General features: G+C 39.5%; 3 protein-coding genes across 3 annotated transcripts; 2 read left to right on the forward strand and 1 right to left on the reverse strand.

Annotated features, from left to right (window-relative positions):
* The first annotated feature begins 5,371 nt into the window (after positions 1–5,371).
* On the forward strand, positions 5,372–13,533 carry ARL10 (ARF like GTPase 10). Its single transcript, XM_074292173.1, has 4 exons — positions 5,372–5,658; positions 6,611–6,779; positions 8,435–8,610; positions 11,256–13,533. The coding sequence occupies exons 1-4, from the start codon at positions 5,497–5,499 to the stop codon at positions 11,430–11,432; spliced, it is 684 nt and encodes a 227-aa protein (XP_074148274.1). The 5' UTR covers positions 5,372–5,496; the 3' UTR covers positions 11,433–13,533.
* A 2,516-nt stretch (positions 13,534–16,049) lies between these two features.
* On the reverse strand, positions 16,050–25,035 carry NOP16 (NOP16 nucleolar protein). The gene is made up of 5 exons (XM_074292176.1): positions 24,735–25,035; positions 24,545–24,650; positions 21,185–21,257; positions 19,672–19,778; positions 16,050–18,107 (listed from the first exon to the last, which is right to left on the reverse strand). The coding sequence occupies exons 1-5, from the start codon at positions 24,839–24,841 to the stop codon at positions 17,964–17,966; spliced, it is 537 nt and encodes a 178-aa protein (XP_074148277.1). The 5' UTR covers positions 24,842–25,035; the 3' UTR covers positions 16,050–17,963.
* Positions 25,036–25,081: 46 nt separating this feature from the next.
* On the forward strand, positions 25,082–26,357 carry HIGD2A (HIG1 hypoxia inducible domain family member 2A). The gene is made up of 2 exons (XM_074292177.1): positions 25,082–25,344; positions 25,895–26,357. The coding sequence occupies exons 1-2, from the start codon at positions 25,188–25,190 to the stop codon at positions 26,065–26,067; spliced, it is 330 nt and encodes a 109-aa protein (XP_074148278.1). The 5' UTR covers positions 25,082–25,187; the 3' UTR covers positions 26,068–26,357.
* The last annotated feature ends 842 nt before the right edge of the window (positions 26,358–27,199 follow it).

A 27,199-nucleotide genomic window follows, 5' to 3' on the forward strand; every position in this document is an offset into this window, starting at 1 on the left:
AATGTACCTGGCTTGGAGTCAGAAAGATGCTAGTTTGGACACCTGTTTGCTTCAGTTTCCTCATCTATAAAACGATCTGGAGAAGAAAATGGCAAACAATTTACCAAGAAAACCCCAAATGGGAATACAAAGAATTAGATAGGACTAAACAATTTTTCTGCTGTTGGTTCATTTGTTTTTTTTTTTTCCCTTTTGGGGTTCTTAGTGTCCTAGACCATGCAGATAACTAAAAGTGCTATGCCACAATTCCCTTTTATTGTCCTGCCTCAGTTTCCTTGAATTGCTCTGCCTCAATCCTCCTGGTTGAAACTCCACTTTTCTGCTCATTAGAACTGAGATAATTAGGATTGTGGAGATCTGCCACTCCAAAAGATAAAATTCCAGAGCTCCTATCTCAGATACCTAATTGGCATCTTTAAGTCCAAGACTCCCTGTCTGGAGTTAAATACCTCCTAAGTCCTCCTAATTAGTAGGAATTTATGGTCCTACCCCCAACCTGTCAGAACCAGATTGATGGTCGCTGCCTGGAGATTCCCTGCTCACCAGAGTTTGGACCCCACCCCATCCCCGACTTTGTATATCTACCCAAGCTTAGAACCATATATATTTCATGGGAAACTTACAATAGCTGTGGATGCTTTGAGACATCAGCCCTGGGGACAACATGCCCTCTGCACAATCTCTCCCTCTCAAATAAAATATTAAAAATTCTCTAATGTCTGTATTGCTTCAGTTTCTCCAGCATTACAAAAGTGCTTTAACTATTGCATAACATTCCTATTTTTGAGAGATCTAAGAGGTTATGAGAATTGGAGATTTCTTGTCTTCCATCTTGTTCATGTGACCATCATATGTTTTTTTCTATTTTTTTAGGCTTTTGGTTTTGGTTTAATATACTTGTTTCATATTTGGCTCACTCTAATTTTCAGGGAATTTATTGCTTTTGCAAAGGTTTGCTTGTGTTGATACCTTTTCTAAATCTTTCTTTTATAATTCTTGTTGGGTTTTTTTTTTCAATTTTTCCACAAGTATTCTAATTTTATTTGTAAAAACTTAAAAAATTTTTTTTTTAAACTTTGACTTCATCTCTTTTAGGAATTCTAGTTAAACTTGTGCCCATTCTGTGTTTTCCTTTGAAGCTGTGCTCATACATGCTTTAAAGTCTTTCTCTTCTTTGGATTTTGTATGTTGATTGTTCCCATCACCATAATAGATTTTTGTGATGGATTCTTTTTGTTTGTTTGCTCAATCTTCCAGTCTTCTTCCTGACCTCAGACTTTTAAGATAGTGCTAGGCTATATGAACTTCTGAAGAGAATGTCTGGTCTTTCTTGGGGTACTGAACATTATATTATTACAGGATCTCAGGAACAGACTAGCTTTTAGTGCTGCTGAAATCTGATCTCAAAGCAAAGTTTGATTATACTTGTTGCTTTTGTGGTCTATTCTGTTGGGTATAAATAACATCCCTGGGGTCTTGCCCCATGCTGGAGTTCCAGTAGACAGATGCTGCACATACTGTTGGCCAACTGGAAAGTTCTGTTGATTCACAATGACAGAACTATAGACTTTCCTTTGATCTGGGATTGTAGATAGTTATTCTTGTCTAAAAACTTCAGACTGAGCCATAGGCTGGAACTCAGATCCTTCTTCCCATTTTCACTTTTCTCCTGGGGCCATAGACTCACAGCTGTTTTTTTTTTTTTTTTTTTTTTTTTTCTCCTAAATTTGCTCCTTGCTCAAAACACAGCTTAGAGCCTGCAAGAACTCCTTACTCTTGAATATCACCCCTGAACACAGCTCCTTTCCTCAGTATGCCTCAGATCTATGACTCTGAATTGGATATTGAGCAAGAGAGTTGCTAGTTAGCACCTACTCCTATATCCTACACAGTATCAAGACACCATATTCTTGTCTCATAGTCTCTTGTCATGTGCTGGAATGTTCAGCAGGGCTTCCTATTCCTGACTAGACATGATCTCCAGTATTAGTCAACCTCCATGTCTGCATCCCTATCTAGACCTGGACTGGAAAAATAATTCACTGTCTTTTTCTTGGATTTTCTGGCTGGAATTTGGTTAGGTACATTTTCTAGATCTTTGTGGAGGAGAGCTATAAGAGCTCTGCTATACTTCTTCCTGCTATTCCATCACCTTGAATCCAATAATCTATTTGGTTCTGGTTTGATTATATTGTTTTTGGCATAACTATAGGAAACTTATTTAGTGATGTGAAAACAGAGAGAGAATAGGATTGGTTATATAGATCTTAGACTCAACTATAGAGAAAACTGATTCTAAATTAGTCTATATTTTTGCTTTATTTTATTTATAATTACATTTCTATGTTATCCCCCTGGGAATTAAATTCCTTAAGGTCATGAATTATATCTAGTTACACATATATTTATTAGACCTATGATTTCATCAGAGTAAAGAGCTCCCAGTGAGATACTTCCTCTACCAAAGCAAATCAAAACCTTTGCAACTTTTGATTTTATTGCACAGCCTTGGGCACTGAGAAGCTCAATAACTTAACCCAGAGTTATATGTATAAGCTGTGTCAGAGGTGGATATTAAACTCAAGTAGGTCTTGGGTCTAAGGGTTTAAGCCACTGTACCATATTGTCTTCTTCCTGCACAGAGTAGACCATTCATCTTTAAACATAGAGTCCCTCATACCAAAGACAAGACAACAATAGAAAGTTCAGTGAGAAAGAACTGGAGACAAGGGTTCCACTTCCAGATCCAACAACTATGATCTACTTGACCTTAAACAATTAAAAATCCTAGTGATAGACTGCCTGCCTACAAAAAAGTCAACTTTCCACCAGGAAAGTGACCATACTTTTCTCTGCTTCCTCACATTTATCTAGGACAGTCTTGCTAAACTCTCTCTTGTGTTTCTATCTCATTCTACTCTTCTCTTCCATTGTGTCCCTTGCAACTCCTATTCTGTTGTAAATAAACTGCCTTTTGTATTTTTTTCCTCTTGTGCTTTTTTTTTTTTTATATTCTTGAAATCATAAAAATACATCTTTCCTTAGAAAACACTGAAGCCCTGGTCACCCTCTCAAGTCCCAGATGTGGCTTTTCTCACGACCATCATTAGCCCCCCAATACACTGAGCCAAGAAGAGGCTGAGTAGACTTATTTCTGGGTCCTACAAAGAGGCAAGCTTTGTTACTACTTTTTAAAATTGAATATATATATATATATATATATATATATATATATATATATATATATATATATAATGTATAAATAAATATATATCTTTAAAAGCAAGCTATGTGGTTGAAATTTGCAGTTTCATATTCAATCCTCTTTTTTGGTATATTGAAATATTGTTGATTAAGTTTATACCTAAAAAAGGAAAATTTTCAAAATTCCTACTTTCTTTTATCTCTTTTTGAACTTTACCTTATTAGAACAAAACTTTTTTCTCATTGCAACAACCAATCAATTCATCCCACCCTACTTTCCTAGTCTTTCACCCCTGATTAGGCCTTCTATTGCTCTCTTCAAATTCTCCTGTTCTCTTCTGTTTCTCTTGAATTAGTTTACCATTTCAATATTATGTCTTCTATTCTTGGGACTCCAAGAATATAGTGATTTCTATCTCTGGCCTTTGGGGTTTGATGAAATTCCTGGATGCTTCTGGCCATATGGTAGAGTAGTGTTGAAAGAAATATTAGGGGTTGGGTAAGTAGATCTCAGAAACCTTGACATAAAGATAATTTAAATCATGAATGCAAGCAGAGAGGTAGAGGGATAGCCAGGAGAGACCAGTGTCATAAAAATCTAGAGAGAAGAGTAAGAAGAGTACAAGCAGAAAAGAGAGAGCAAATGTCAAATGTTGCAGAAAAGTTTAAAAAAAAAAAAGGATTAGGACTGATAAAAAACTATTAGATTTGAAAATGAAAGGATCATTAGTAACATTTGGAGAGAGAAAATTTCTGCTTTAGTTGAATGAAGTCAGCAGCCTGATGACAGAGTTAAGAAGAGAGTCAAAGTGACTCACTGAGCTTTCTTAGGTTTTTAGAAAGGCTTCTACTTACTGTAGAAATAGAAGATGACTGTTATCAGGAAACGTAGTTTCAAATCCTGACTATGCCATTGGGTCTCCATCAGCAAGTGACTCCTTTTTTCTGTGCCACAATTTTCTCTATAAATTGGGACTAATGATACACTAATAATCTCATACAATTGTTATAAAGAAAGTGCTTTGAGATCTTAAAGCTCTACATAGAACGGGGGAACTATTATTATTTTAATCCTATCCCTGATCTCCTTTTAAAAAAAATTATTAAAGCTTTTTATTTTCAAAACATATGCATGAATAATTTTTCAACATTGACCCTTGCAAAACCTCATGTTCCAAATTTCCCCCTTTCCTCCCACCCCGTCCCTTACATGGAAGTAATCCAATATATGTTAAACATCCTACAGATATGTGTTAAATCCAATATATGTACACCTATTTATATAGTTCTTTTACTGCACAAGAAAAATCAGGTCAAAATGGGAAAAAATGAGAAAGAAAACAAAATGCAAACAACAAAAAGAGTGAGAATGCTATGTTGTGATCCACTTTCGGTTCCTGTAGTTCTCTCTGGGTGTAGATGGCTCTCTTCATAATAAGACTATTGGAACTGGTCTGAATCATCTTATTGTTGAAAAGAGCCAGGTCCATCAGTTTGGTCATCACATAATCTTGCTGTTGTTGTGTACAATGTTCTGAAATCCTCCTGCTGGTCATTTCTTACAGAAAAATAATATTCCATAACATTCATACACCATAATTTACTCAGCCATCCTCCAACTGATGGGCATCCACTCTGTTTCCAGTTATTCGCCACTACAAAAAGGTCTGCCCTTATCCCTGATCTCTTACTTGTCAAGTCACTCTGGGTCTCACTTTCCCAACTATAAAATGGGAACAAAATTCTCCTCCTACGTAAAACGAAGGGGCTGGACTTCCAAGTGTAAATCTTACATTCAACAGCACCCTCAGCGCCCCGGGGAAACTGAAGATGCTATTGCGACTGGGGGCGTGATATACCTGAAGCTCGCCCAGTCACGATAGCGGGAAATGAATTCTGGGGCTTGTAGTCTTCGAAGGATGGGGCTAGAAGTTGGGAAGTAGGGAGGATGCAGGGAGATTAGACAATCTACTAAGTATAATGTTGCGGCGGGTAAGCAGAGTTCTCAGGGCAGGTACCCAATGGACTGCAGATCCATCTGTTAGATGTCTGCCTAAGCAACAGTCTCGAAGAAAGGCGCTCGTCCCCTTTAAGAGGGCGGGGGAGGAGGGAGCAGAGGGAGTGAGAATCTGCAGCTGCCGCACAGCTGGGCCGAACCGGCTGCTTCTGGGCGGGATTTTGCAGGGTTTGGGTGGTGGCTTGCGGTCTGGCTAGTGCAAGGGCTCTGCCTCTGGTTCTGGCTCTAGCTCGCGCCCGGGCTCTGGCTTCGCATCCTGCTGCTGCTCCTCATGCATGGCTCCACGGTCCCTCAGCCACGTTATCTTGGTGCTGGGTGGTGCTGTGGCCGTGCTGGGCTCGGTACTCTTCGTTGTATGGAAGGCCTACTTCAGTGATGGTAGCGGGCGGCGGCGGAGGCCCTGGTGGGAAGCAGAGCTGAGCCCATACGTGGGGGAGGTAAGTGGGATGGTGAGCAGCCAGGAGCCCCGGACGGAAATGCAGCGAACAATACCCTCCAGGCTCCACCTTGAGGTGGATCGGGTGTCCCCGCCCACCCTGGGAGAGCAGGCGATGGGCGCAGGGTGGGCAGTTAGCTTGCAGCAGTCTGGTTTTCTCTGTGCCTACATATCTATGGTATGTGCATCCGCGTGCACGCGCAGCCTGGGGTGCAGTTTTGTCTCACTTTTGGGTGTGTATGTCTGTATTTCTGCCCCGGGGGCAGAACCAGAAAGAGTCCCTCAGTCTATCTACATATCTACCCCTATTTTAGAAGCCAGACCAATTCCTAGGCTAATCTAGTTTTCTTACTTCTGAACCTTATAAAGCTGAAAGGACCCTTAGGGAAGAACTAGTTCTATTTCCCTGATTATACTGATGAAGAAACTCATCTTCTCAGGGCATTTTGAGAAGCAAAACCCAGATTCAAACTCTGGACTCTGTTCCCCCCCCCCCCCCCCTCCCGGCCATTTCATTAATCTTCTCACTTGGTTCCCATAAACAGGACAGTGTCTAGTCTCTGGCTTGTCCAGGCTACCTTTCTCTTATCTTACAGAATCAATTATATATTCCCATGGAGCTCTTGGGGGGAAAGTTCTCTCTTTCTCAAACCAATGCTGTATAGTCCAAGAAGGGTTTTTTAAAACTCACAGCTCTTTCCCCAGGGGAAGGTCACACAGATGCACTCTTGGTAGCTTTGGAGGGCAGGGTTGATGTAGGTATTACCTGGAATGTGTGCGAGTCCCTTTGGTCTTACTTAGGAGAGAGTCTTTTGGTGTTGCTTTCTCAAATTGGGGACCCCTTGAGGTCAGATGTTTCCCTCAAGCTTACTAGGGGTTCGAGTGTCTCCTAAGGAAGAGCATAGGATACAAAACCTGCCTTCTCTATTCTGATGCTGTGTCTTTTTCTGCAGCTGGATCCAGATGAGCGACAGGTCCTGGTGCTAGGTCTGGATGGGGCTGGGAAAAGCACCATCCTGCACTGCCTCTCAGGTCATAGAGCCAAAGAGCGAATGGCTCCAACCTGGGGCTTCAACTCTGTTAGGCTCCCCACGGAGAGCTTCCAGATGGATTTGCTAGAGGGTGAGTTTGACATAGCCAATGCCCATATCAAGAGAAGGAATGAGGGAAATAATTATAAGGCACTCAAGAAGTCAAACAAAAATAAATTGTTCATAACATACATATTCTGCAATAAGCAAGTATGATAGAAGAATCATAAAATCACAAAATGTCACAACTGGGAGAGATATGAGAGATCTAACCCTAACCCTCTGACTCTTATTTTGAGATGAGTAGAAATGTTCTCCCTTCTCAGCAAGCTATCTCTTGAGGGAGACAAAACTAATTCAGGAGTAATACAAGTCACTACTGTATATATTCTAGGGCTATAGTACAGACTCCGATTCTTCTGGGTGTAGGGACTTGAGGAAAGTCTGAGTTGGCTGGAAAAGTTGAGAAAGAAAATTATTGGAAGTGGTGTGGTTCCAGTTGGTGACTGTAGAATGGGTAGGAGTTGAATGGGAAGGGAAAAGGAAGGATGTTTCAGGCTCAGGGGAAGTCTATACAAGCAAAGGTCCAGGATTAGAAATGACTTGGTAGATAGGAGAAAGTCAACATAGTGATCATGACTCAATTTATTAGGTGCCTACCATATACCAAGCACTATATTCAATACTGGGAATAAGTACCAGACAGGTGATTTCATAAACTCCCAGGAGAGGAAACTTCCTTCTTCTAATGCAGATTGGTACCTTCTCTGCAACCTTGAGTCCAAGGTTCTATCTCTAGATATCTAGAACTGACAGGTTCTATCCCTTGGGGAGGCAATGACTTACTCAAGAAGGCAGTCAGTATGCATTGGAGATGGGATCTGAAGCCAAGTTTTCTGGCTTCAAAACCAGCTTTCTATTCACTGTAATAAGAGATGCAAAGAAAAAAAATAAAAGCAGGTTTTCCCCTCAAGGAGTTTACATTTTGCTGTGGTTGAGGATATATACTCAGATAAGTAAGTGCAAAATACAAAGTAAATTTACGGTATTAACATCATCAATAACTGGGGAAATTGGGGGAAATCTGTCTCTTTAGGAGGCAAACAAGGTTGCTCACCAGAGGAAAGCTTTCCTGGATAGAGTAACTGGTAGCAGTAATGGGCATGTGGGTGTGTATGTGTAGGTGAGAATAGGCAAAATGATGATGCTAGTCCAGAGATCAGAAAAAAGGGAGTGAATGGAGAGTCTTTAAGGCTACCAGGATAGCTTGAGTCTTTTCATAGTCTATAGTATGATGTGCTGGAGAGAACTCTTGATTTGGAATCAGAGAACTGAATTTGATTCCTGATTCTACCTTTTTTTTTTTTTTTTTTTTTTTTTTTTTTGGTTTTGTGGCTAGTCCCTTCTCCACTATGGGTTTCAGTTTCTTGATATATAAAATGAGAAGTTTTGGATAAGATCAGAGTTTCTTAATTTGAGAGTCATGGACTAAGAATAGATTTCAATGGATCTGTAATTTTAAAAAATATTTTAATAATTGCATTTAAAATAATTATTTTCCTTTGTAATCCTATATATTTTGTTTCTATATTTAATGTTATTCTGTGAAGAGGTCCATAGGCTTCACCAGATTACCAGGACACAAAGAAAGATTAAGAATTCTGGATTAGATGAACTCTAGGATCTCTTTCTACTATTAAGCCTGTGATCCTTCTGTCTGTCTCTCCCTCCATTCCTCTGTCTTAGTTGGTGGTAGCCAGAATCTGCGGTTTTACTGGAAGGAGTTCCTAAGCCAGGCTGATGTGCTAGTGTTTGTGGTAGATTCTGCTGATCGGCTAAGGTTACCCTGTGCGCGGCAGGAGTTGCATATGCTGCTGGCGGAAGATCCTGATCTGCCTGTGGTTGTAGTAGCTAATAAACAGGTGAGTGAGTCTGCTTTGAGAGAATGAAGCAAAAATTTATCTTTAATACCAGCTCATATAGGCTGACTCAAGAATTTCAACAATAATAACTAATGATTGGTGAATTTTTTAAAACTAAGTTTTTATCTATGTGTGCTTTTTTGTTGCCATAATTTCTCCCAATATCAGTCTCCTTTTCCCTTTCGGGAACCATCACATATAATAATATTTTTTTAAAAATAAAAGAAAGAAAAGGAAAAATCAGCATAACTGATCAACGTGTAAAAGTAGTCTGAAAATGTATAATGTACTGTAATTTTCTACTTCTCAAAAGGGCATAATGAGCATGTATTCTCATATTTTTTCTTTTGAACTATGCTTGTTCTTTATAATTTTGAAGCATTCACATTTTTTGTGTTTCTGTGTACATTACTTTAATATATATTATTGTCTATAATTTTTTCTTGGCCTGTTACTTCATACTGCTTCACTTCACATAGATCTTTCCATTTTTAATTTTTTTTTATAATGTAGAGCAGTATTCCATTACACTTTATGTATTACAACTTGTTGGGTTATTCCCCAATCAGGCATCAACTCTGTTTTTAGTTCTTTGCTACTGCAAAAAATGCTGTTAAAAATACCTTGATGTGTATATATATATATATATATATATATATATATATATATATATATATATATATATGGACTTTTCTTTCTATCAATGGCCTCCATGGGATCACTGTAATTTCTATAATGCTTTAAGGTTCACAATCTTTTCCTACTCAATAGTCTTCTAAAGTAATTAGTACCTGCAATATTATTATCCTCACTGCAAAGGAAGACTCTGAATCTCAACTAAGGTAAGTGATTTGCCTAAGGCAATTTTCTCATCTGTCAAATGGGGATAATAGTACCTAACTCTGAGGGTTATGATGAGGATAAAATGAAAGTGCTTTGCAAACCTTAAAAGTGATATGTAGGGGCAGCTAGGTGGCGAAGTGGATAGAGCACTAGCCTTGAATTCAGGAATTCAAATCTGGTCTCAGACACTTAACACTTCCTAGCTGTATGACCCTGGGCAAGTCACTTAACCCCAGCCTCAAAAAAAAAAAAAAAAAAAAAAGTGATATGTAAATATGATAGCTGCTAGTCATTGCAGTAAATGGCAGAGCTCAAATCTGAATCCAAAACACAAGATTATGGGATTTAGAGAGTTAGACCTTAAAATCATCTAGTCCTGTCCCTGCCTCAACAGTTTCCCCATTTAGGAAACTGAGATCCAGAGAGGATAATGACTTTGCCCAAAGTTACTCAGCTAGTGAATGCTAAAACCAGGAATTAAACCTGTTTTCCCACTTCACATCCATTGTTCTTCCCTTACACCATAGCTGCACAGAGATGTCTCAATTTGGGAGCTTTACCTATGAAGGACATAAGGGTTTTAAAGATGGAACAAGTCTTCAAAGATGATCTCATTTTGTAGGTGAGAATATTGAGGTGCAGACAGGAAAATTAACTTAGCCTTTATGTAAGAAAGATTAATTTGGCAGCATTGTTGAAGGATGAAGGCAAGGGAGAGTAGGTTAATAAGCTTGTTAAGAAGCCAACAGATTTTACTGTAATTTCATTTGCTTACAATGGAATCTGTGTAGGGGAAAAAACCTTGCATTTGAATTCAGAAGACTAAACTAAGTTATATCCTTTCTTTAGGAGTCCATTACTGATCAGCAAAATGAAATTCAACAATCATTATCTACCTACTATATGCAAAGCACTGTTAGGTGTCGAGGCTCTGGAAATAAAAGGAAAAATAGTCTGCTTATATTATACTGGGGATTCAAACCAAAGATTCTTGATTTTCAGTTCCAGGTTCATTCCAATACAAACCTGTTCCTAAACTAGGCTGAAGGGTCCCTAGAACAGGAGGATTGAGGAACACTTGGAAGGGAAAGTTGTAGATGAGGCCAATGGCTGAGGCATCCTTTAAAGTTATGTTGTAATGGAAAAGAACAAGAGATTTATTGTCAGACCTTCTTTCCTTTTCTTTCCCCCACCATTTTTATCCAAGAGTATCTACAGTGGGAAGCATGGTAATTCCAGGGATGTCAGGAGAGCAGTCAATCAAGAAGCATTTATTAAATGCTAATACATTACAGATATTTAGATACTGGGGGGATAGGCAAATAAAGGCAATGTACAACAAATTGGATATATGTGTAATGGGAATTGTTGAAGGCTCTTCCAGAAGGTAGGCCCTGGGGTGGATTGAGAAGAGGTCGGAGTGGGGAGGGAGGAAGTAAGTATATCAGGAAAGACTTCCTACAGGAAGCTAGGATTTGAGTGGGGAAGTTAGGAGGTGGAAGAGGGCAGGCATTGCTGACATGGAGAACAGCCAATGAAAGGGCATTCCCTCTAAGCTCATTACTACCAGGTAATACCAGCTATCCAGGACCCACCAAAATGATTGGAGGTGGAGAATAATGAAAGAGGAAGATGGCAGGAAGGGCCGATAGATGGGATGAAGAGTTGAATCCAAAGTAGGGGTCTCCACTCTTGTGCCCTCGCCCCAGTAAGGCTAATGCCTGCCCGCCCGCCCTCTGGGTAACCCATTGTAGTACGACATGTCAGGGTATTGCCATTCAGACTTGGTCCCTTCATCGTAGGACAAGAGTGAGGCTTTGAGCGTGGCTCAGCTACAGCAAGAACTGGACCTGCAAGCCTTTGACCAGCGGGAGTTCTTCTTGCTGCCAGTGAGCATTCCCCCAGCTGGGCCAGACTCTTCACCTCCCAGTATTCACCATGTCTGGACACTGCTGTTGGACCTTCTCTCCCAAGCTTGACTGGAAATATACCTCCTGGGGTAAGCGCTGCCCATTCATCTTCTCACAACTCAATCCTCCGGCAGAAGTTTACATAACCTTCAAGAGAGGTGCTTTTTGGAAGATCACTGAAAGCCTTAGATTTGGAGTCAAGACCTGGATCCCAATCTAGTCCTAGTTAATACTCATTACTTTTAGCAAAGTCACTTCACCTCATAGGCTTGTATCCTCATCTATGAGATGAGGGGTTGGTCCAAAGTGGTTATTTCCAGATCTAAAATCCTGGACCCAGATCCTAAAATCATAATCCTGGTGCTCAGAGAAAAAGAATTTAGGATCCTGGATTAGCTCAAATAGATTCTTTTGGCTTCCTTTTCCTTAGACTCTTGAGTTAATCTGGACTGAGGAAAGAAATTCCTTCCCTGCCTACTGAATCTGGAATGACTCGGGCAGTGGTCACTTTCCAGGGAGCCCCAGAGCAAGCAGCCCTTTTAAGCTCTGCTCTCAGGCCACACAGTGGCTGTTAGAATACTTGCCTACAGTGCCAAACCATCTCATACAGAAAGTGGTTTATTAATGACAACATAACATAATGGAAAAAACAAAACACTGGAGTACTGAACTTAAATTTACTGTGTTACTGTTACCCTTGCGATTGCAAGCAAATGACTTCCGTTCCTTGAGCCCATTTTATCTCTGCCTGGCATGGGGCAGGGGGCAAAAGAACTGCCTCTCCCCCTCTCACCCACCCCCAGCCTCTTATCACCACCTTTCATCCCCCCAATCTCATAGAGCCATGGTAAGGCTCCAAGATCTTGGTGCTACTTGCCTCAAAGGGGGGTTCTGAGCAAAGTGTTTTATGAACCATAAAGCACCACAGAAACATAAACTATTATTTTTAATTCTTATTGAAGAAGTATGGCATAATAGGTTAAAACAGTTAATCCAGGGAGTTAGGAAAACCTGGGTTCAAGTCTTGCCTTGGACTGATAATATCTAAGGAGCCTGAGTTATTCTACTTGGCTTTTCTTAAATTACAAATTACAAAAGAGTTGCCTGTGTTGGTAAAAGAAATTTCCAAATTGGCAATTTTTCACACTACTGAAACTACAGGTCAGGGCTGGTATTATCAATTTTTAAAAATTAGCATTGTATTATTCACTGATTGCTTCATGGATTGCCACAAAAATGGATGAGGAAAGGCCAATATTTCATCCAGTAATGCTGTATCACAGAATGCCACATTTAGTACCAGTGACCCAAAGAGCAGTGAAAAGATTGAATAGTGAGGTGGCAAGTACACACAAAAAAAATTTGTATCAGCAATGGTGAACTTGAAGAATGATATGGAGTCTTCTCTGGAGAACAAATGACGCAGTGGATTGTAAATGGAACAAAGGTGAAAGATAAGTATAGCCATAGCATGCAACATATTAAAAGAATCTAAAAAAGCTTTCAGCATCCTGGGCAGAGCATCTACAGATGAGGTGAGCATGTGAGATGGCTGCTACTCATCGACAGGTTGAAATCTGGAGCCGTGGAGGCGGCATTTGTGCCAAGAAGATGCTAATTTAGTGTTTCACAGTCTTGTCTATCTTTAAGGTCTCAGAATCTGACTTGATTGCCAAGTCCTTTTCCCACAGCTCCTGGAGGCAATGATACCAATAATTCCGGTCTCGTCACTTTTGGACTCTGGCCCTAGCCTACTGTCAGCAACACATCTGCAGGTCCTCTTCTAAAGTACTCTTATTTCATTGAGATTAACATTGAGGATATGATCTACAAGCACTATCTGCAGGTTCTGGGAAGGAAACTGCCAAGTTTTAAGCTTATTTGCTTCCTGATCTAAAGTCAGGGAGAAGAGGTACATTTGTGGACCAATAGGCATTTTCCTGAGGTCCAATGCTGTCTGTGATCCTGCCCAGACCTGACCTCTCTCCAGTCCCCTTCCTCAAGGCCATGGCACTCCAAAATAAGCACAAACTGTTCCTAAGATGGAGAACATGGAGGCAGGTGCTGGGCAGTGAACTGAGTCAGAAGCCCTTGGTTTGAACTGTGCTACTGCCACCTTGGCTAAACCATGTCTCTACTGTAAAATAAAAAGGGCACAGTTGATCTCAGAGATTCTACTCAGCTTTCATTTCTTGTATTGCATGATCTTACAGGCTGTCACAAAGTTATCAATGTTCTGTTAATTCTGCATAGGCTCCCAGGTGCAGAACACTGTTTAGGGAAACCAGCCCCATTAGGCTGCAAGGCTGGGCTTGAGCTTCAGTATAACATCTTCATTTAAAAGTTTTAAAGGAAGCAAGCCCAAATTCCAGACTCAGTCCTGTTTTCTGGCACTGTTGTTCATAAATTAGAAGGTCAACATGGTCAAGAAGTAAAGATGACCCAAATTATGGATGTCATTAATTCTTCTAAACATCAAGTATTCCAACAGTGTAAGTTTTAATATATTAATGCCAATGTTTCCCCTTAAGCAGTTAATCATATCGGAATATGGTTAAAGGATAAAAACACTTGTATGGGAGTAAAGAGGCTTGGATTCTTATCTGAGCTTTACCACTAATTGTACATGTGACTCCAGGCAAGTCACTTCCCTGTGTTTGGGGACCTGTTTGGGACCCATCTGTGAAATAGTTAGATCAGATGATCTTTAGGTTCTTTCCAGTTGTGAAAATGCTATGGTTCTAATACTTCTCTATGGTTACTCATATGCTGATATGTGATATGATATAGGTAACAGGGAAAAAACAGCATGGGCCACAATCAAGTAAAGTTTTGATTTGGTTCTCTCTCCATTAGGAAAAACATCCAATTCTCTTGTTTTTTAGATTTATGGAAAAAAAAATTGGGGGGACAGGGGGGAAGGAAAATTATTTGGTAAATCCAAAAGTAACAAAAATAAACTTCAATTCCATAATCCAGCTAAATTAGAAAAGGAAAAAAAAAGTGAGCTAAGAATGAAAAGATTAATATGTTTGAAGATTGTGCCCTACTATCTACTTTTATCGGAGGCAAAAATTATGATTGCCCTGCAAAATTTTAATTAGCTATCCAGTCACTTTATTAAATAAAGTTTTGTTTCCCATATAATCTTAAGGTTAATGTGTGGCAAGTATTAAGGTTTTGGAAATGTTCTTTGATATTTTAAAGGTGTCTAGATTCTTTAAAAGCATCAATGATTCCCTGACATCCTTTGCATCTATGGACTACAACTTCCTTATTCTGTAAGTAAGTATTGTATTTAGAACCAGTATTTATCTTAAGACTTTGCAAACACTTTTCTCCCCATCAAAAAAGAAAAAAATACTGAGTTGGGATCAATTAGGAAATTAAAAAAAAAAAAAAAAAGCTTCCCTGGAAATAAGTTTCAAGAAGCTGCTGGGAACTGTTACTTGGGCTAGAGGGTTGTCAATCAAAATCATCTCTTTTTGAGATGTGAGTTGGATTATAAAGCTGTCCTCCCAATTCAAAACTAATCATCATGTTTCACAATGGAGATTATATTAACAAGTCCTTTTCTCAACTGGTACCTAATAGGACAAAATGAGAACATAAACACAGTATTTGCTAAGGACTCTTCACCAAGGAAATACCAAGATATTTCTTTCTCAGCTATTACTGGGCAATAATTTTTCTTGCCCTAAGTCTGACCCTATGGACCGTAACTCAAACTAGTCTGCTATAAACACAACTCTGGCAACCCAGCTCTTTTCACTACCTCAGTTCCATGCAGATAGCACCAAATCTGAATTCTTGGGAGTTCCAATCCAGCCTACACATGCATGATTCCTTCTCTGACCATAAATTTACTTTAGAGTTAGATGATAGCTATATCATTGAAATCTTAAGTCCAGTGAGTCTATGTCTTCTGATTTGAGTAACTATAAAAAAAGCCTCAAGTAACATGAGACTTAAAATGAGAAGGTAGAGATCATCCAATCTGATGCCATCATTTTACAGATTAGGAATCCAAGGCCCAAGAAGATGAAGCAATGTGCCCAGATCACACAGATGGAAAATAGAATAGCCAGAAATTTAACCCAGGCACAGTGACTACAGATCTGTCTTCCCACCATAAGCTTAGTTTAAATGCCCATAGACTGTCTGAAAAATTTACCAATTGCTCACGATTAGGACCTTTAAATATTAGTTCTAAAACTAAACCTTTTACACAAGGCTAAGTAGTAGACACAGAGCACATCATTAAGCATATTGCTTTGAGTAAACTACTTTTCTTCAAATTATATTTGTATAACCAGTGTGCAGAATATTATCATACTTGGTAGAGATGCCAGAGCTAAAACTAGAAATTTCTAAGGTTCCTTCCTACTCAAAGTGATAACAAAAGTAAAACAAACCCTTTCACATGAAATTTTAAAATATAGTACTTAAAGAAAAGATAACTTTTTCCAGGTTGTATGTGGTTTTTTTCCTCCCCAATAGAGACCTAAGGGTCTGGCCTAGTTATATCAGTGTGGGAAACAATTAACTTTTGTGACTAAGCTAAATATAGCCATGAATATATATACTTTTGTATATCCAAGGAGAGTTCTTCACACTCAACCCCCATCCAAGTCTAGAAAATTAGTTCTTTGTCAGAGTAAACAGTACAGATATATTTGAAGCTTCTTCAGGCCAAGACTTTGATTTGATTTATTCCAATAAGACAACAGTAATACAAAGATCTTAATGCTCAGTAACACTAGACAGTTATCTGGTTTCTACCACAACAGTGGCTTTCAAAACACCAGTATTAGCTTGGCATTCCAATTCACTATGAAATCTCAGTAGGCTAGAAACTGATGTAGTAAACAATGCTTCAGCACACAGCATGCATTTCAAAATGTTTGAATTAATGTCATTAACTCAATATCTTAATACAGTAGTTAAAAAGTATTAGGATACACTGGATCTGGGTTCAGAGAATGAAAGTATTATTTATGGGATTCTGGATCATCTCTTTGGGTCAGTTCTCATCTAAAAAATAATGAAAATTCTGTAGCATTAATCCTCAAGGATGGTCATGAGAATACTAAGAAGTAATATAGGAAAATGCTATATAAACTTTCAATGTGCTGTGTTGTCAGCTAGTATTATCCAAAACCCTTCTCTGTGTTATGATCAGCAATGGCCCTCATCAAACTCTAAAAGGTAAAAGTGTTAACTCTTCTATCCATCAGCTTTTATTTATAGTTTTTCTAAGGAGGTATTTAAATTGGATTACTGGAGCTAAAAGATGACTGAGAAACTAAATTCCCTAAGTACAAAATAAATATTACCCCAAACCCCCCAAATCCCCAAGTGTTACTTAACACAATTCTGGTTTGGAAGAGACAGTGGTATTATGGGAAAAGCAATGCAACTTGGAATAAAAAACCACTGAGACTTTCAGCTCCAAGTACACAATCTTAGAAAAATCCTTCAACTTCTTGTACCTTCAATGGAGAAGCTGTGTTGCCTGAACAAGTGTAAGGAGATTAATATTTAGATACAGCTTAGATTGGATGAACTGAGGTTCCTTCCACTTCAGCGCGTATGATGCCATATGAATATTAGCTCTCATTTTTCCCATGACAGCTGGAAGAAAAATGCTTTATAGATTGTAAGGCACTGTATTTAATGAAGGTTATTAATCTTAAGACAGAAACAACTGATATTTATATATTTTATGGTATACAAAGTATTTTACTTATTTCACAACCACCTTGGGAAGTAGATGGCACAAGTAACAGCCTCATTTTCAAATGAGGAAAGCGAACAGAGATCAAATGATTTTCCCAGTTCAATTCAAAATAAAGGCAGCTAGGTGGCGCAGTGGATAGAGCACCAGCCCTGAAATCAGGACAAATCTGGTCTCAAGTCACAACACTTCCTGGTTGTGTTACCCTGGACAAGTCACTTAACCCCAACTGCCTCAGCAAAAAACCAAACCAAAAACAAAAAAACAATACACAAGCAGAAGAGGCAGTGTATGGTAATAGGAGGACTATTTCACTCGTGAGACCTCTAAATACTATCAACTATGTGGTCCTGAGCAAATAATCTCATTTCTTTTGGGCCTTTCTCTTTAAATGGGAAAAATAAAGGCTGGGGACTGCTTAGGCTGAAAAAAGGGCTATTCTGTAGAAAAGGGATCCAACTTTTTTCCTCTTTCCCCCCACAGAGAAAAACCAAAGAGAAAGTTGTATAGACAGCCAAATAAAGCTTCAATAAAGGCTAGAAGTTGGTGGTAACCAGGCTGAAAGAACTTCAGAATGCCCAGACTTAAGAAAACATTTGTCATCTTAACCTGTGGTTTTTGAAGTTTTAATGCTCAAAGACTGCATTTTAAAAAATTCTTTATATAGAGGCAACTTATTCTGGTTCCTTCTCTTCTCATTGCAATAGCACAATTTTTTTTCTGTGACCTATCACCAGCAAGGAAGAAAAGACTGGACACAAGCTTGGGGAAAGTATGGATAGGATGCCTTTCTCAGCAGCCATATATCCAGGCCTCCAACAATGTTCACTTAGCTAAGACAGTTTGCTTGTGGCACAAATCCTTCACTCTACTTCCATTTTGTTTTTCTGCAAGGAATCAATGAAGGTTTGGAACTCTTCAGGGTAAAAACGCTTGTACACATTAATCTTGCTTTTGATCTGCTTTGGAGTGTCTTGATAGTAATTCTTCTCATCCCGAGCCATTGCCTAAGGAAGAAAAGGAGGCAGAGAGATATCCTTGAAGTTCATGAGACAGCCTTCTTGCTCCACTTCTCTTTTTCTACATCTAGACCCACTCTTCAAAAAGTAAGGCCCAAACCTATATAGGGATTCAATCACCAACTAACATAGCATGCTGGTCTGCTAAGTTTCAGATCCTGAAGGAGTTATTTAAGTAACCGAAGGATCTTTTACAGGGAATCTCATACACAAATTCAAGCACTTTAGGAAAACCTAAATGAACAGCTATTTCAGTCCTGCCAAAAGAAGACTGGGTAAAAATCGGGCCACATACTTTTTATGGTATAGATGAAGTACTGAGCTAAAGGCAATTTAATATATTAGATTTAAAGAGTAAGCAGACCTGGGTACCAGAAGTCCTGAAACATAGGCATATGACTTTGGGTAAAGTCATCTTATCTCTCTCTGAGCCTCAGTTTCCTTCTATATAAAATGGGGATAATATTTGTACTGCCTTTCTCAAAGCAACTAAAAAATTTAAATTAAAAAAAAAATGTACTTTTCAGCATTTATCCTCGCAAAATCTTAGGTTTCAAATTTTTCTCCCTCTCTTCCCCCAAATCTCTCCCTAGACAGCAAGCAATCCAATATGTTAAACACGTGCAATTCTTCTATACATATTTCTACATTTTATCATGCTGCATTAAAAAAAAAAAAAAAAAAAAAAAACCAAGCAAGCAACAACAAAAAAGGTGAAAATATTATGTTGCCATTCATACTCAGTTCCCACAGTCCTCTCTGGGTGTAGATGGCTCTCTCCATCACAAGATCATTGGAATTGGCCTGAATTATCTCATTGTTGAAAGAGCCATATCCATCACAGTTGATCCTTACACAATCTTGCTGCAGTATATAATGTTCTCTTGGTTCCACTCACTTCACTTAGCATGAATTTATGTAAGTCTCTACAGGCCTTTCTGAAATCATCTTGCTGATCTTTCTTATAGAACAATAATATACTATGACTTATTAGTCAGTCCCTAACTGATGGACATCTACCCCCAGAGTAATTATGAGGAAAGAGTATTATAAACCCTAATGTTCTTTATAAGCTGGAATGATCACTCTTCTGTTCTGAATAAAGTGCCTCCAACTTGCTTTTGTAGCAAAGTATCCATAAAGCAATGTAACACATCATATTGCCAATTCCTATATACACCTTATGGACTAGAATAAAGACTTCCTTAAAAAAAAAAAAAAAAACAAAAAAAAAAACATTTTATTTTGATAGTTTGTAACAGACATGTCTTCCTCTTTCCTCAAATATATTTTTCATTAAAAAAGGTAAGCAAATAATATGGAAATTTTTTGCATGATTTCATATGTATAAATGGATATTGTATTCCTTGCCTTCTCAATAGTTGGGAAAGATACAAATTCCAAATGGGAAAACAAATTTTCTTTCTTTCACGCAGATCAGAGGGAAATCACACATATTAACAGAAGCCAGGCAGCCACAGTGCCAAGATGCTCAGGCACTCAGGATAAGGAGCCAATGACCCTTCTGGGCAGCACCTAATGGCCTGCTCACCTTATAATTCTCCCCATGATTCTCAATCATGTAACGAACGTAGTCAATGAGGTCCCGTGAAAGGGTATTACCCTTTTTCTCAGGCAAGCTGGCCTCTTCTTCTAAGTCTAGGAAAGAAGAAAAAAATATAGCCCAGCTTTTTTCTTTAGATTCTGATTAACATGTAAACTTATCAAAATCCTTTAGGGCACATCTAACCTAACAGGAGAGGGCTTATCTTCCATTAGAGTGAAAGAAAGACAATATTCAAACTTAGGTTTGAATCTTTGCTCCAAATGTCTAGCTGCTTGCTCTTGTCACTCATGCTAAACCTGTTTCCTTAATTTAAAAACAGAAAAATCTCTACTACCTACTTCAAAGTGTTGTTTTGAGAAATTCAACCTTAAAACACCACAAAAATAGGAGTTGCTATTATCATCTGACCACAGAGAGCTTCTAAAGTTCTATGTAACCAGACATCACTTCCAAGGCAACAAGACCATAACCTGGAACTCAAATTCAGTTTCTTTTCTTCCCTTACCCAACATCCACTATATAATTTTTAAGTGTAATACATAACTCATATTATTTTTTCTTTTCTATTAATTTTTATAATTATAACATTTTTTGACAGTACATATGCATAGGTATTTTTTTTTTAAACAACATTATCCCTTGTACTCCCTTCTGTTCCGAATTTTTCCCCTCCTTCCCTCCACCCCCTCCCCTAGATGGCAGGCATTCCCATACATATTAAATATCTTATAGTATATCCTAGGCACAATATATATGTCCAGAACCGAATTTTGTTGTTGCATAACTCATATTATTAAGCTATTAGGAGATATGCCAGTTGCCCCAGTTGCCCATCTTTCATTTTTTTCCCCATTAAGTTGGCAGAAAGAACAGTGGTTCTGGAGTCAGAAGTCCAGAAAGCAATTATACTTTTTACTTACTTTGAGCAAGTTAATCAATCTAAGTCTTTGTTTCCTCATCTTTAAACAAAAAAAATTATATTAGCTATCTAGAGTTTAGTTCTGCTAAATTCTATCCTGTGAACTGTGTGGGGTGTGGTATTACCTTTGCCACAAATTCTGCTCTCAGACAAGTTACTTTACCTTCTTTAGCCAGTTTCCTCACATGTAAAGTTAAATGCCTCTAATTAGGTCACATTCAATCCTGATTTAAATTCTTCTGACTGCCCATTCTATCAGGCTCTTTCAAAATGTGCTTAGCCAAGACCTAAGCAAAAGTATATTCACATGTATAATTAATTTATAACTACCCAGACCATCCAAAGAAAGGGATTTTTATTCCCATTTTATAAATAAAAAATTGAAGCTCAAGATAGTGAAGTATTACCTATGATGACATTAGTAAGTGGTGAAACTAAAATAAGAATTCATATCTTATACAATTTTGTACTGTTTCTAAAATAATCCACAACAATAAGTCTACACAGCTGTCTAAATGGCATCTGGAGGTGATAGGATCTAAGCTACATAGTCCAAATGAGCATAACTATCACACTTACCATTCAAGACATATGGCTTCCGAACTATTTTCTTGGGCTTTTTTTCCTTAACATCCACTTCCATTGCTGTTACCTACGAGTAAAGAATATCCTTGAAATATTATTTGACAATTGTAGAGGAGAGATTTGGAAATATTTGTCATGTATAAAAAAAAACTATCTTAAAAGAAACTGATGAAACTACAGTCAAGTATTCCATTATTCTGTGAAAATTGCTCCCAGAGTGCTTTCCTCTCAACCAAACATACAGCTGCTGGAGTCTCCATACTGAAGCTAACCAAATAAATAAATTGGCAGCAAGGATAATTCAAGCTCTGAATTAAAAAGCTTATTACATGCCAGGTAAGGTGCTAAGCTTTGGTGATATAAAGAAAGCAAAAATACTGCCATCAAGAAGCCACAATCTAATGGGAGGAGACAAGCAAACAATTATGTATGAACAAAATCTATACAAGAAGGTATACAAGAAGACAGAAGGTGGGATGTTATAAATCAGAATCAAAAGGACTAGATAATAGATTGGATAAGGGTATGGGAGTGTAGAAGGATATGTCTGCCTCTGATTAACAAATTTAAGTGACTTTATCCAGTCAAACAGCTAATAAGTACCTGAGGGTGGAGCTCAAGAGTTCTCTCCACTATGACAGTTTGCTACTTGGAGATGACTTCTAGATTGTCAGACTAGATGACTAAGAATGGTGTGCCCTTGACAGTAATAAAGAAATTATGAAGGAAAGAGTGTTTTTAAGGAATAAATGTAAGTTACATTTTAAGACATGTGGAAATTAAGCATGCTAAAACATTCAGTTTGAAAAATCCAACAGGCAACTGAGGAATGTGAGAATGGAGGTCAGGAGAAAGGATAAGGTGGCATAAGCATATCTGAAAATCACACTGTAAGCTATAAAATATCGATACATATTGATTTATTTATAAAGTCCTTTCCAGCTCTGACATTTTATGATTCCTTTTAGAGTTTCTCCTCAGTTGATCAAGATTGTGTCATATTTGTATTTACAAGAGTATGATGCTTCCCAGTCTTTTTTTTTTTTTTTTGAGGGAACTGGGGATTAAGTGTTAGTAAGCAAAAACTTGTGTAAATTAGCAAAAATTAAGAGTTAAACAAATGACAGGGTCATATATTTCATTTTAAAGATGAGAAAACCGAAGCCCAGAAAGGTAAAGTGATTTGCCTCTAGTTACATAGCAAATTAGTAGTAAAATCAGGACTAGAACCAATTAGGTCTCCTAACTACAAATTTTGTGCTTTTCTCACTAGACTTACTTCCATACCTGAAACAAATGTCAAGAAAAGCTAGTCCTGGAATGCCATAGTCTAGCCTAAAGCTTCTTAAACTATGGGTCTTGACTGCAGATGTACAGTTCCCCCCCACTGAGATATGAAATTATGCAAAACATTTCTATAAAAATCATGCTGTAAAATATTCTACCCCCCCAAAAAAAAACCCTCAAGAAAAATAAAATTATTTTTATGAAGTATGATACTTTAATCTACATTCAGACACAATCAGTTCTCTTTCTGGGTGTGGTTAGCATTTTTTTACTACAAGTCCTTCAAAGTAGTCTTTTTTTTTTTTTTTAAGTTGAGACATTAACATTTAATTTCCATATTTTCCCATGTATTCTCTTAAAGCAAGAAACAGGATTTTTAAAAAAATTTTATCTTTTTTTAAAATTAATTTTATAATTATAACATTTTTGACAGTACATATGCATAAGTAATTTTTTACCTTATTATCCCTTGCACCCCCTTCTGTTCTGAATTTCAAAGTAGTCTTGAATCATCCCGTCATTGATCTTACTTTGTACACAGTACATTTCACTTTTGCATCATTTCATGAAAGACTTTCCAGGTTTCTCTGAGAATATGCTGCTCATCATTTCTTTTAGAATAATAATAGTATTCCATAATAATTAACATTCTACAATTTATTCAGTCATTCCCCAATTGATGGGCATCTCTTAATTTCCAATACTTTGCCCTCAGAAAGAGCTACTATAAATATTTGTGTGTGTATATATATCCCTTCCTTCCTTTTTTTTTAATCTCTTGAGTATGCATGATTTTATAACCTTTTGGCGTAACCAAATTACTCCAAAGAATGGTTGAATCAGTTCACAATTCCACCAACAATGCACTGATATCTCACTTTCCCCATATTCCTTCTAATATTTGTCACTTTCCTTTTCTGGCCCAATGGAAAGATTATTTTTTCATGTGACTATAAATAGTTTAATTCATCTGAAAACTGTTCATGTCTTTTGATCATTTATCAATTGGGGAATACATGACAACCTTCAAAAGTATTTTGTTTCTGTCCAACTCTTCCTGCAATATAACCTCCCTTCTGTCATCTTCCCCACTTCTCATATTCCCTTCCCCTCCTACTTTCTTGCAGGGTAAAATAGCTTTATATACCCATACTGAGTATGTTATTTCTTACTTAAGCCAATTCTGAGGAGAGTGACGTTCACTCACTTCTCGCCTTCATTATAAAAGCTTTTTTTATAAGCAGATAATTTACGGCATTACACCTCTCCCTTTTCCTTTTTCTCAGTACATTCTTCTCTTATTCTTTTAAATTTTTTAGATACTATCCCTTCATAGTCAATTCACATCTATGCCTTTTGTCTATATATACACTAACTAACCTAATAATAAAGTTTTTACAAGTTATAAATATCTTATACAGGAATGTAAACAGATGAATTTCTATTAATTCCCCCATGATTTTCCTTTCCTGATAGTCTACGCTTCTCCAGAGACCTGTTTTCAAAAATCAAACTTTCTATTCAGCTCTGGTCTTCTCACGGCAAATACCTGAAAGTCCTCTTACTTCACTGAATGTCCACCTTTCCGTGTAATTCCTCAGCTTTGCTCATTTTCAAGAGGTACTGGGGAGATAACCGCGGGATAGGGAAAGCTCACTCCCAAGAGGTAGGGATAGGATTATAATTTTCAATTATGATACATAGGGCAGGAACCACAAACTGAAGCACAAGGCGCCTTTAAATTAGCTTTGTATGGCAAGTTCCGCCGGGAGAGTGCGAAAGCACTTCAGAACCACGCATGAAGACAAACATTCCACAGCCTTCTGCCACGGGAAGAGAAGGACGTGTAAAGCCTGGCCGGGATTACTTCGCCTGGGAAGGACAGAGAAATGCACGCGATCTGGGAGACTGGCACGGGGAGACCCGCTGATTCTGGGATGGCTGAGAGCTTGGCTGAGAGGCCGGCCAGCAGAAGGGGGGAGGGGAGTTCTCCGCGGCTGTGGTGCGCTGAGGGACCTGCCAGAGTCTAGGGGTGGGGGCCCTGCGCGATCCCGGGGCCGCACGTACCTTTCTCTGGAAGGGCACGGCCCTGTTGGGGTCCACAGCCAGGCCCATCTCCGCCAGGTTCTGCTGCACGGACTTGGAACGGTCCCAGGCATGACGGATGTGGGAGCTGCGGGCGCACAAGCGGGGCTGTGAGCTGAGCCAGCCTGGCCTCCCGCGCCCTTCCTCCCCCCGCCCCGGCCCTCGCGCTCACCATTCGATCTTCGGGGCTGCTTTCCTCCGCGCGTTACGGTTCAGCCGCTTCCGGTTAACGTTATAACCGAATTTCCGCCGCCGGTTCTTCCCCTTAGCTTTCGGCATCGCGGCGACTCGGAGACCACCGGTAACAACCGCTCACACGAGGCCAACCGAAGTCGCAGTTAGAACGCGTGGAAGCCGTCAACTTCTTACGCAACCGCCTTTTCTACGCACGCGCCAGCGCACGCTTATTAGCGCATTCCCAAAGCTTCTTGGGAAAGGTAGTCTTCTCAGCCCGTGAGCCCTGGTCCGCAACCGTCTACTACGCATGTGCCGAGGAGGGCACGGATTCCGCTCCCTCCGCTGCGGTGATTTGTCCACTAGTTTTTGACAGCGGAAGAGGAAGGGGCGGGCGAGAAAGGCCTGAGTTTGAGGTGCTCCGCGGGCCTATTTGTCGTTGTCTGCTGCGATGTCATCTTCTGGGTCGGTGACTCCCAAGGTGACTTTTGACCCCGCACACCCCCCTGTTATTGAGGGCTTCAGCCCCACCTCGCAGCGGTTCCGGGATGAGAGCTTCAGGGACAAATTAATGCGCAAGATCGGCGAGAACCCGGTGGTACCCCTAGGTAAGGGTCGGGACTGGACAGCCAGATCTGAGGAGGGGGCGAGGGAGGAGGAAGCCGGGTGGGAAGCGCATGCCAGTGGGGGGGAGCCCACAAGGTCACCCCTGCGCTATCTCCCCTCCCCCCCACCTTGACTCCGCGGTGTGGGACGTGTTTCCCCCTCCGCTCTGTGGGCACCCCCGGCGTCCAGCTCTAGGCCGGGAATACTAACGGCGCGTGGCTGAAGGAGACCTGCAGCCGCCCCAGCGGTGCCGGGAGCTATCAGCTTAAGTACCGGAAGGTGTGGAGGAAACAGCCGAGAGAGCTTCCAGTCACGCCCCTCTTTGAGTGTGGCGGTGGGAGGGGAAGGAGAAATTTTTATTTCCTCAGCTTCCAAAGTAGCGTTATGAAGAATGCGTGTCTTCTGCTTTGTGTGTATCTTACTTTATAATTTAAACTTCTTGAGCATAAACATGGTCATCTTTGTATCCTTAGCGCTGCGTTTGACACGGACGATATTGAACAAATGCGTGTTGATGAATTCTTTGGGCTGAACTTTCCCCTGTCCCCGCAGGTTGTCTGGCCACAGCCGGGGCCCTCTCTTACGGACTATACTGCTTTCACCGGGGCAACAGCCAGAGATCCCAGCTGATGATGCGGACCAGGATCCTGGCTCAGGGCTTTACGGTGATGGCCATCCTCGGGGGCTTGGTAGTGTCGGCCATGAAGGCCCCCAGGCCCCACTGAGAGCGGCGGCCCCGTACTCGAGAGGGATCCAAGCAGCTTTCCAGGGGGAAATGGAGGAGCTCCTTGGCTCTGTGCTGAGACCATATCCGACGGTACTGAGTGAGTCCTGCGTTTCTCTCAGGCGGAACTTTGACGATGTAATGGATTTTTTCATTAAAGAATGAAATGAGTTTGGATTTGAGAACAGAACTTGTCTTCATTTTTTTTTGCCAGTTCTTTACCTGATAGTCCTCATTGTATCAACCATGCGGATCTAATAGATATACAATAAATATAATAATTATTCTTAATTCCTCGGTGTGTACGGTACGCTTTTCTCACAATGGCTGTGCAAAGTAGAGAGGGTGAGTAACTTCCTTTCACAGATGAGAAAACCAAGTAACAGAAAAGTTGAATATATGTCAGAATAACAATCCCGAGCTCTTACTGATGTTTTCCCCTGCTGGCGTGCCCAGACTTGTTTGACCAGAGCGCTATGAATTCAACTTCAAACTCAGTTCTCTGATCTATGTATAGTCTGATTCAGTAATAGAAAAGTATGTGGGAGCTGGGTCAGAAGTTGAGATATATTTAGTTTTGTCCCCTTGTTTTACAAATGGAGGTGTGTGGTCTGTGAATGGAGCTGCGGATTTAGGATGGGAAGACTCGGATCTGAAACCCGGCTCTGCTCACTACCCTTGTTCATCTAAAATCCTCTGGGCCAGTTTTTCTCATCTGTAAATGCTGGACTGGATGACCCCTGAGGTCCTGTTCAGCTTTAAATCTATAAACCTACCAAAAGAGATCCAGAGGATTCAGAGCATTCACTTCAAGAACAGTGATACTTTTCTCAAGTCTTTCAGGTAAGAGAATTGGACTCAAATTCAGCAACTCTGGTCCCAAGTCTACCAACTAGCTTCCCGACTCAGGGAAACCAACGAACATGTCTAACCTCTTTCCTTATCTGTAAAATGGGCATGAGTAATAATTCTTGCTCTCCTTCCCTCATCAGGCCACGTTCAAAGTTTTTAATGGATGTCTGTCATGAGGATAAGCCTAGTTAAGTTCGGAGAAGCTCATTCCCTAAAGGTAGTCCATCAAATGATTTTCTTTTTTTTTTGGCTAGAGTAATTCATGAAGTGCTAAGAAATAA

Source organism: Sminthopsis crassicaudata, chromosome 2 (genome assembly GCF_048593235.1).
Source record: "Sminthopsis crassicaudata isolate SCR6 chromosome 2, ASM4859323v1, whole genome shotgun sequence".
Taxonomy (NCBI): Eukaryota; Metazoa; Chordata; class Mammalia; order Dasyuromorphia; family Dasyuridae; genus Sminthopsis; species Sminthopsis crassicaudata.

Bases quoted from the DNA above. Each gene is read 5' to 3' on its own strand.
- ARL10 (XM_074292173.1), top strand. From the start codon at position 5,497: ATGGCTCCACGGTCCCTCAGCCACGTTATCTTGGTGCTGGGTGGTGCT. The intron at 5,659-6,610 runs GTAAGTGGGATG...CTTTTTCTGCAG, and splicing joins TGAGCCCATACGTGGGGGAG to CTGGATCCAGATGAGCGACA. The intron at 8,611-11,255 runs GTGAGTGAGTCT...CCTTCATCGTAG, and splicing joins TTGTAGTAGCTAATAAACAG to GACAAGAGTGAGGCTTTGAG.
- NOP16 (XM_074292176.1), bottom strand. From the start codon at position 24,841: ATGCCGAAAGCTAAGGGGAAGAACCGGCGGCGGAAATTCGGTTATAAC. The intron at 19,779-21,184 runs GTAAGTGTGATA...CTTCTTTCCTAG, and splicing joins GAAGCCATATGTCTTGAATG to ACTTAGAAGAAGAGGCCAGC. The intron at 18,108-19,671 runs GTGAGCAGGCCA...TTTCTTCCTTAG, and splicing joins ATCATGGGGAGAATTATAAG to GCAATGGCTCGGGATGAGAA.
- HIGD2A (XM_074292177.1), top strand. From the start codon at position 25,188: ATGTCATCTTCTGGGTCGGTGACTCCCAAGGTGACTTTTGACCCCGCA. The intron at 25,345-25,894 runs GTAAGGGTCGGG...CTGTCCCCGCAG, and splicing joins GAACCCGGTGGTACCCCTAG to GTTGTCTGGCCACAGCCGGG.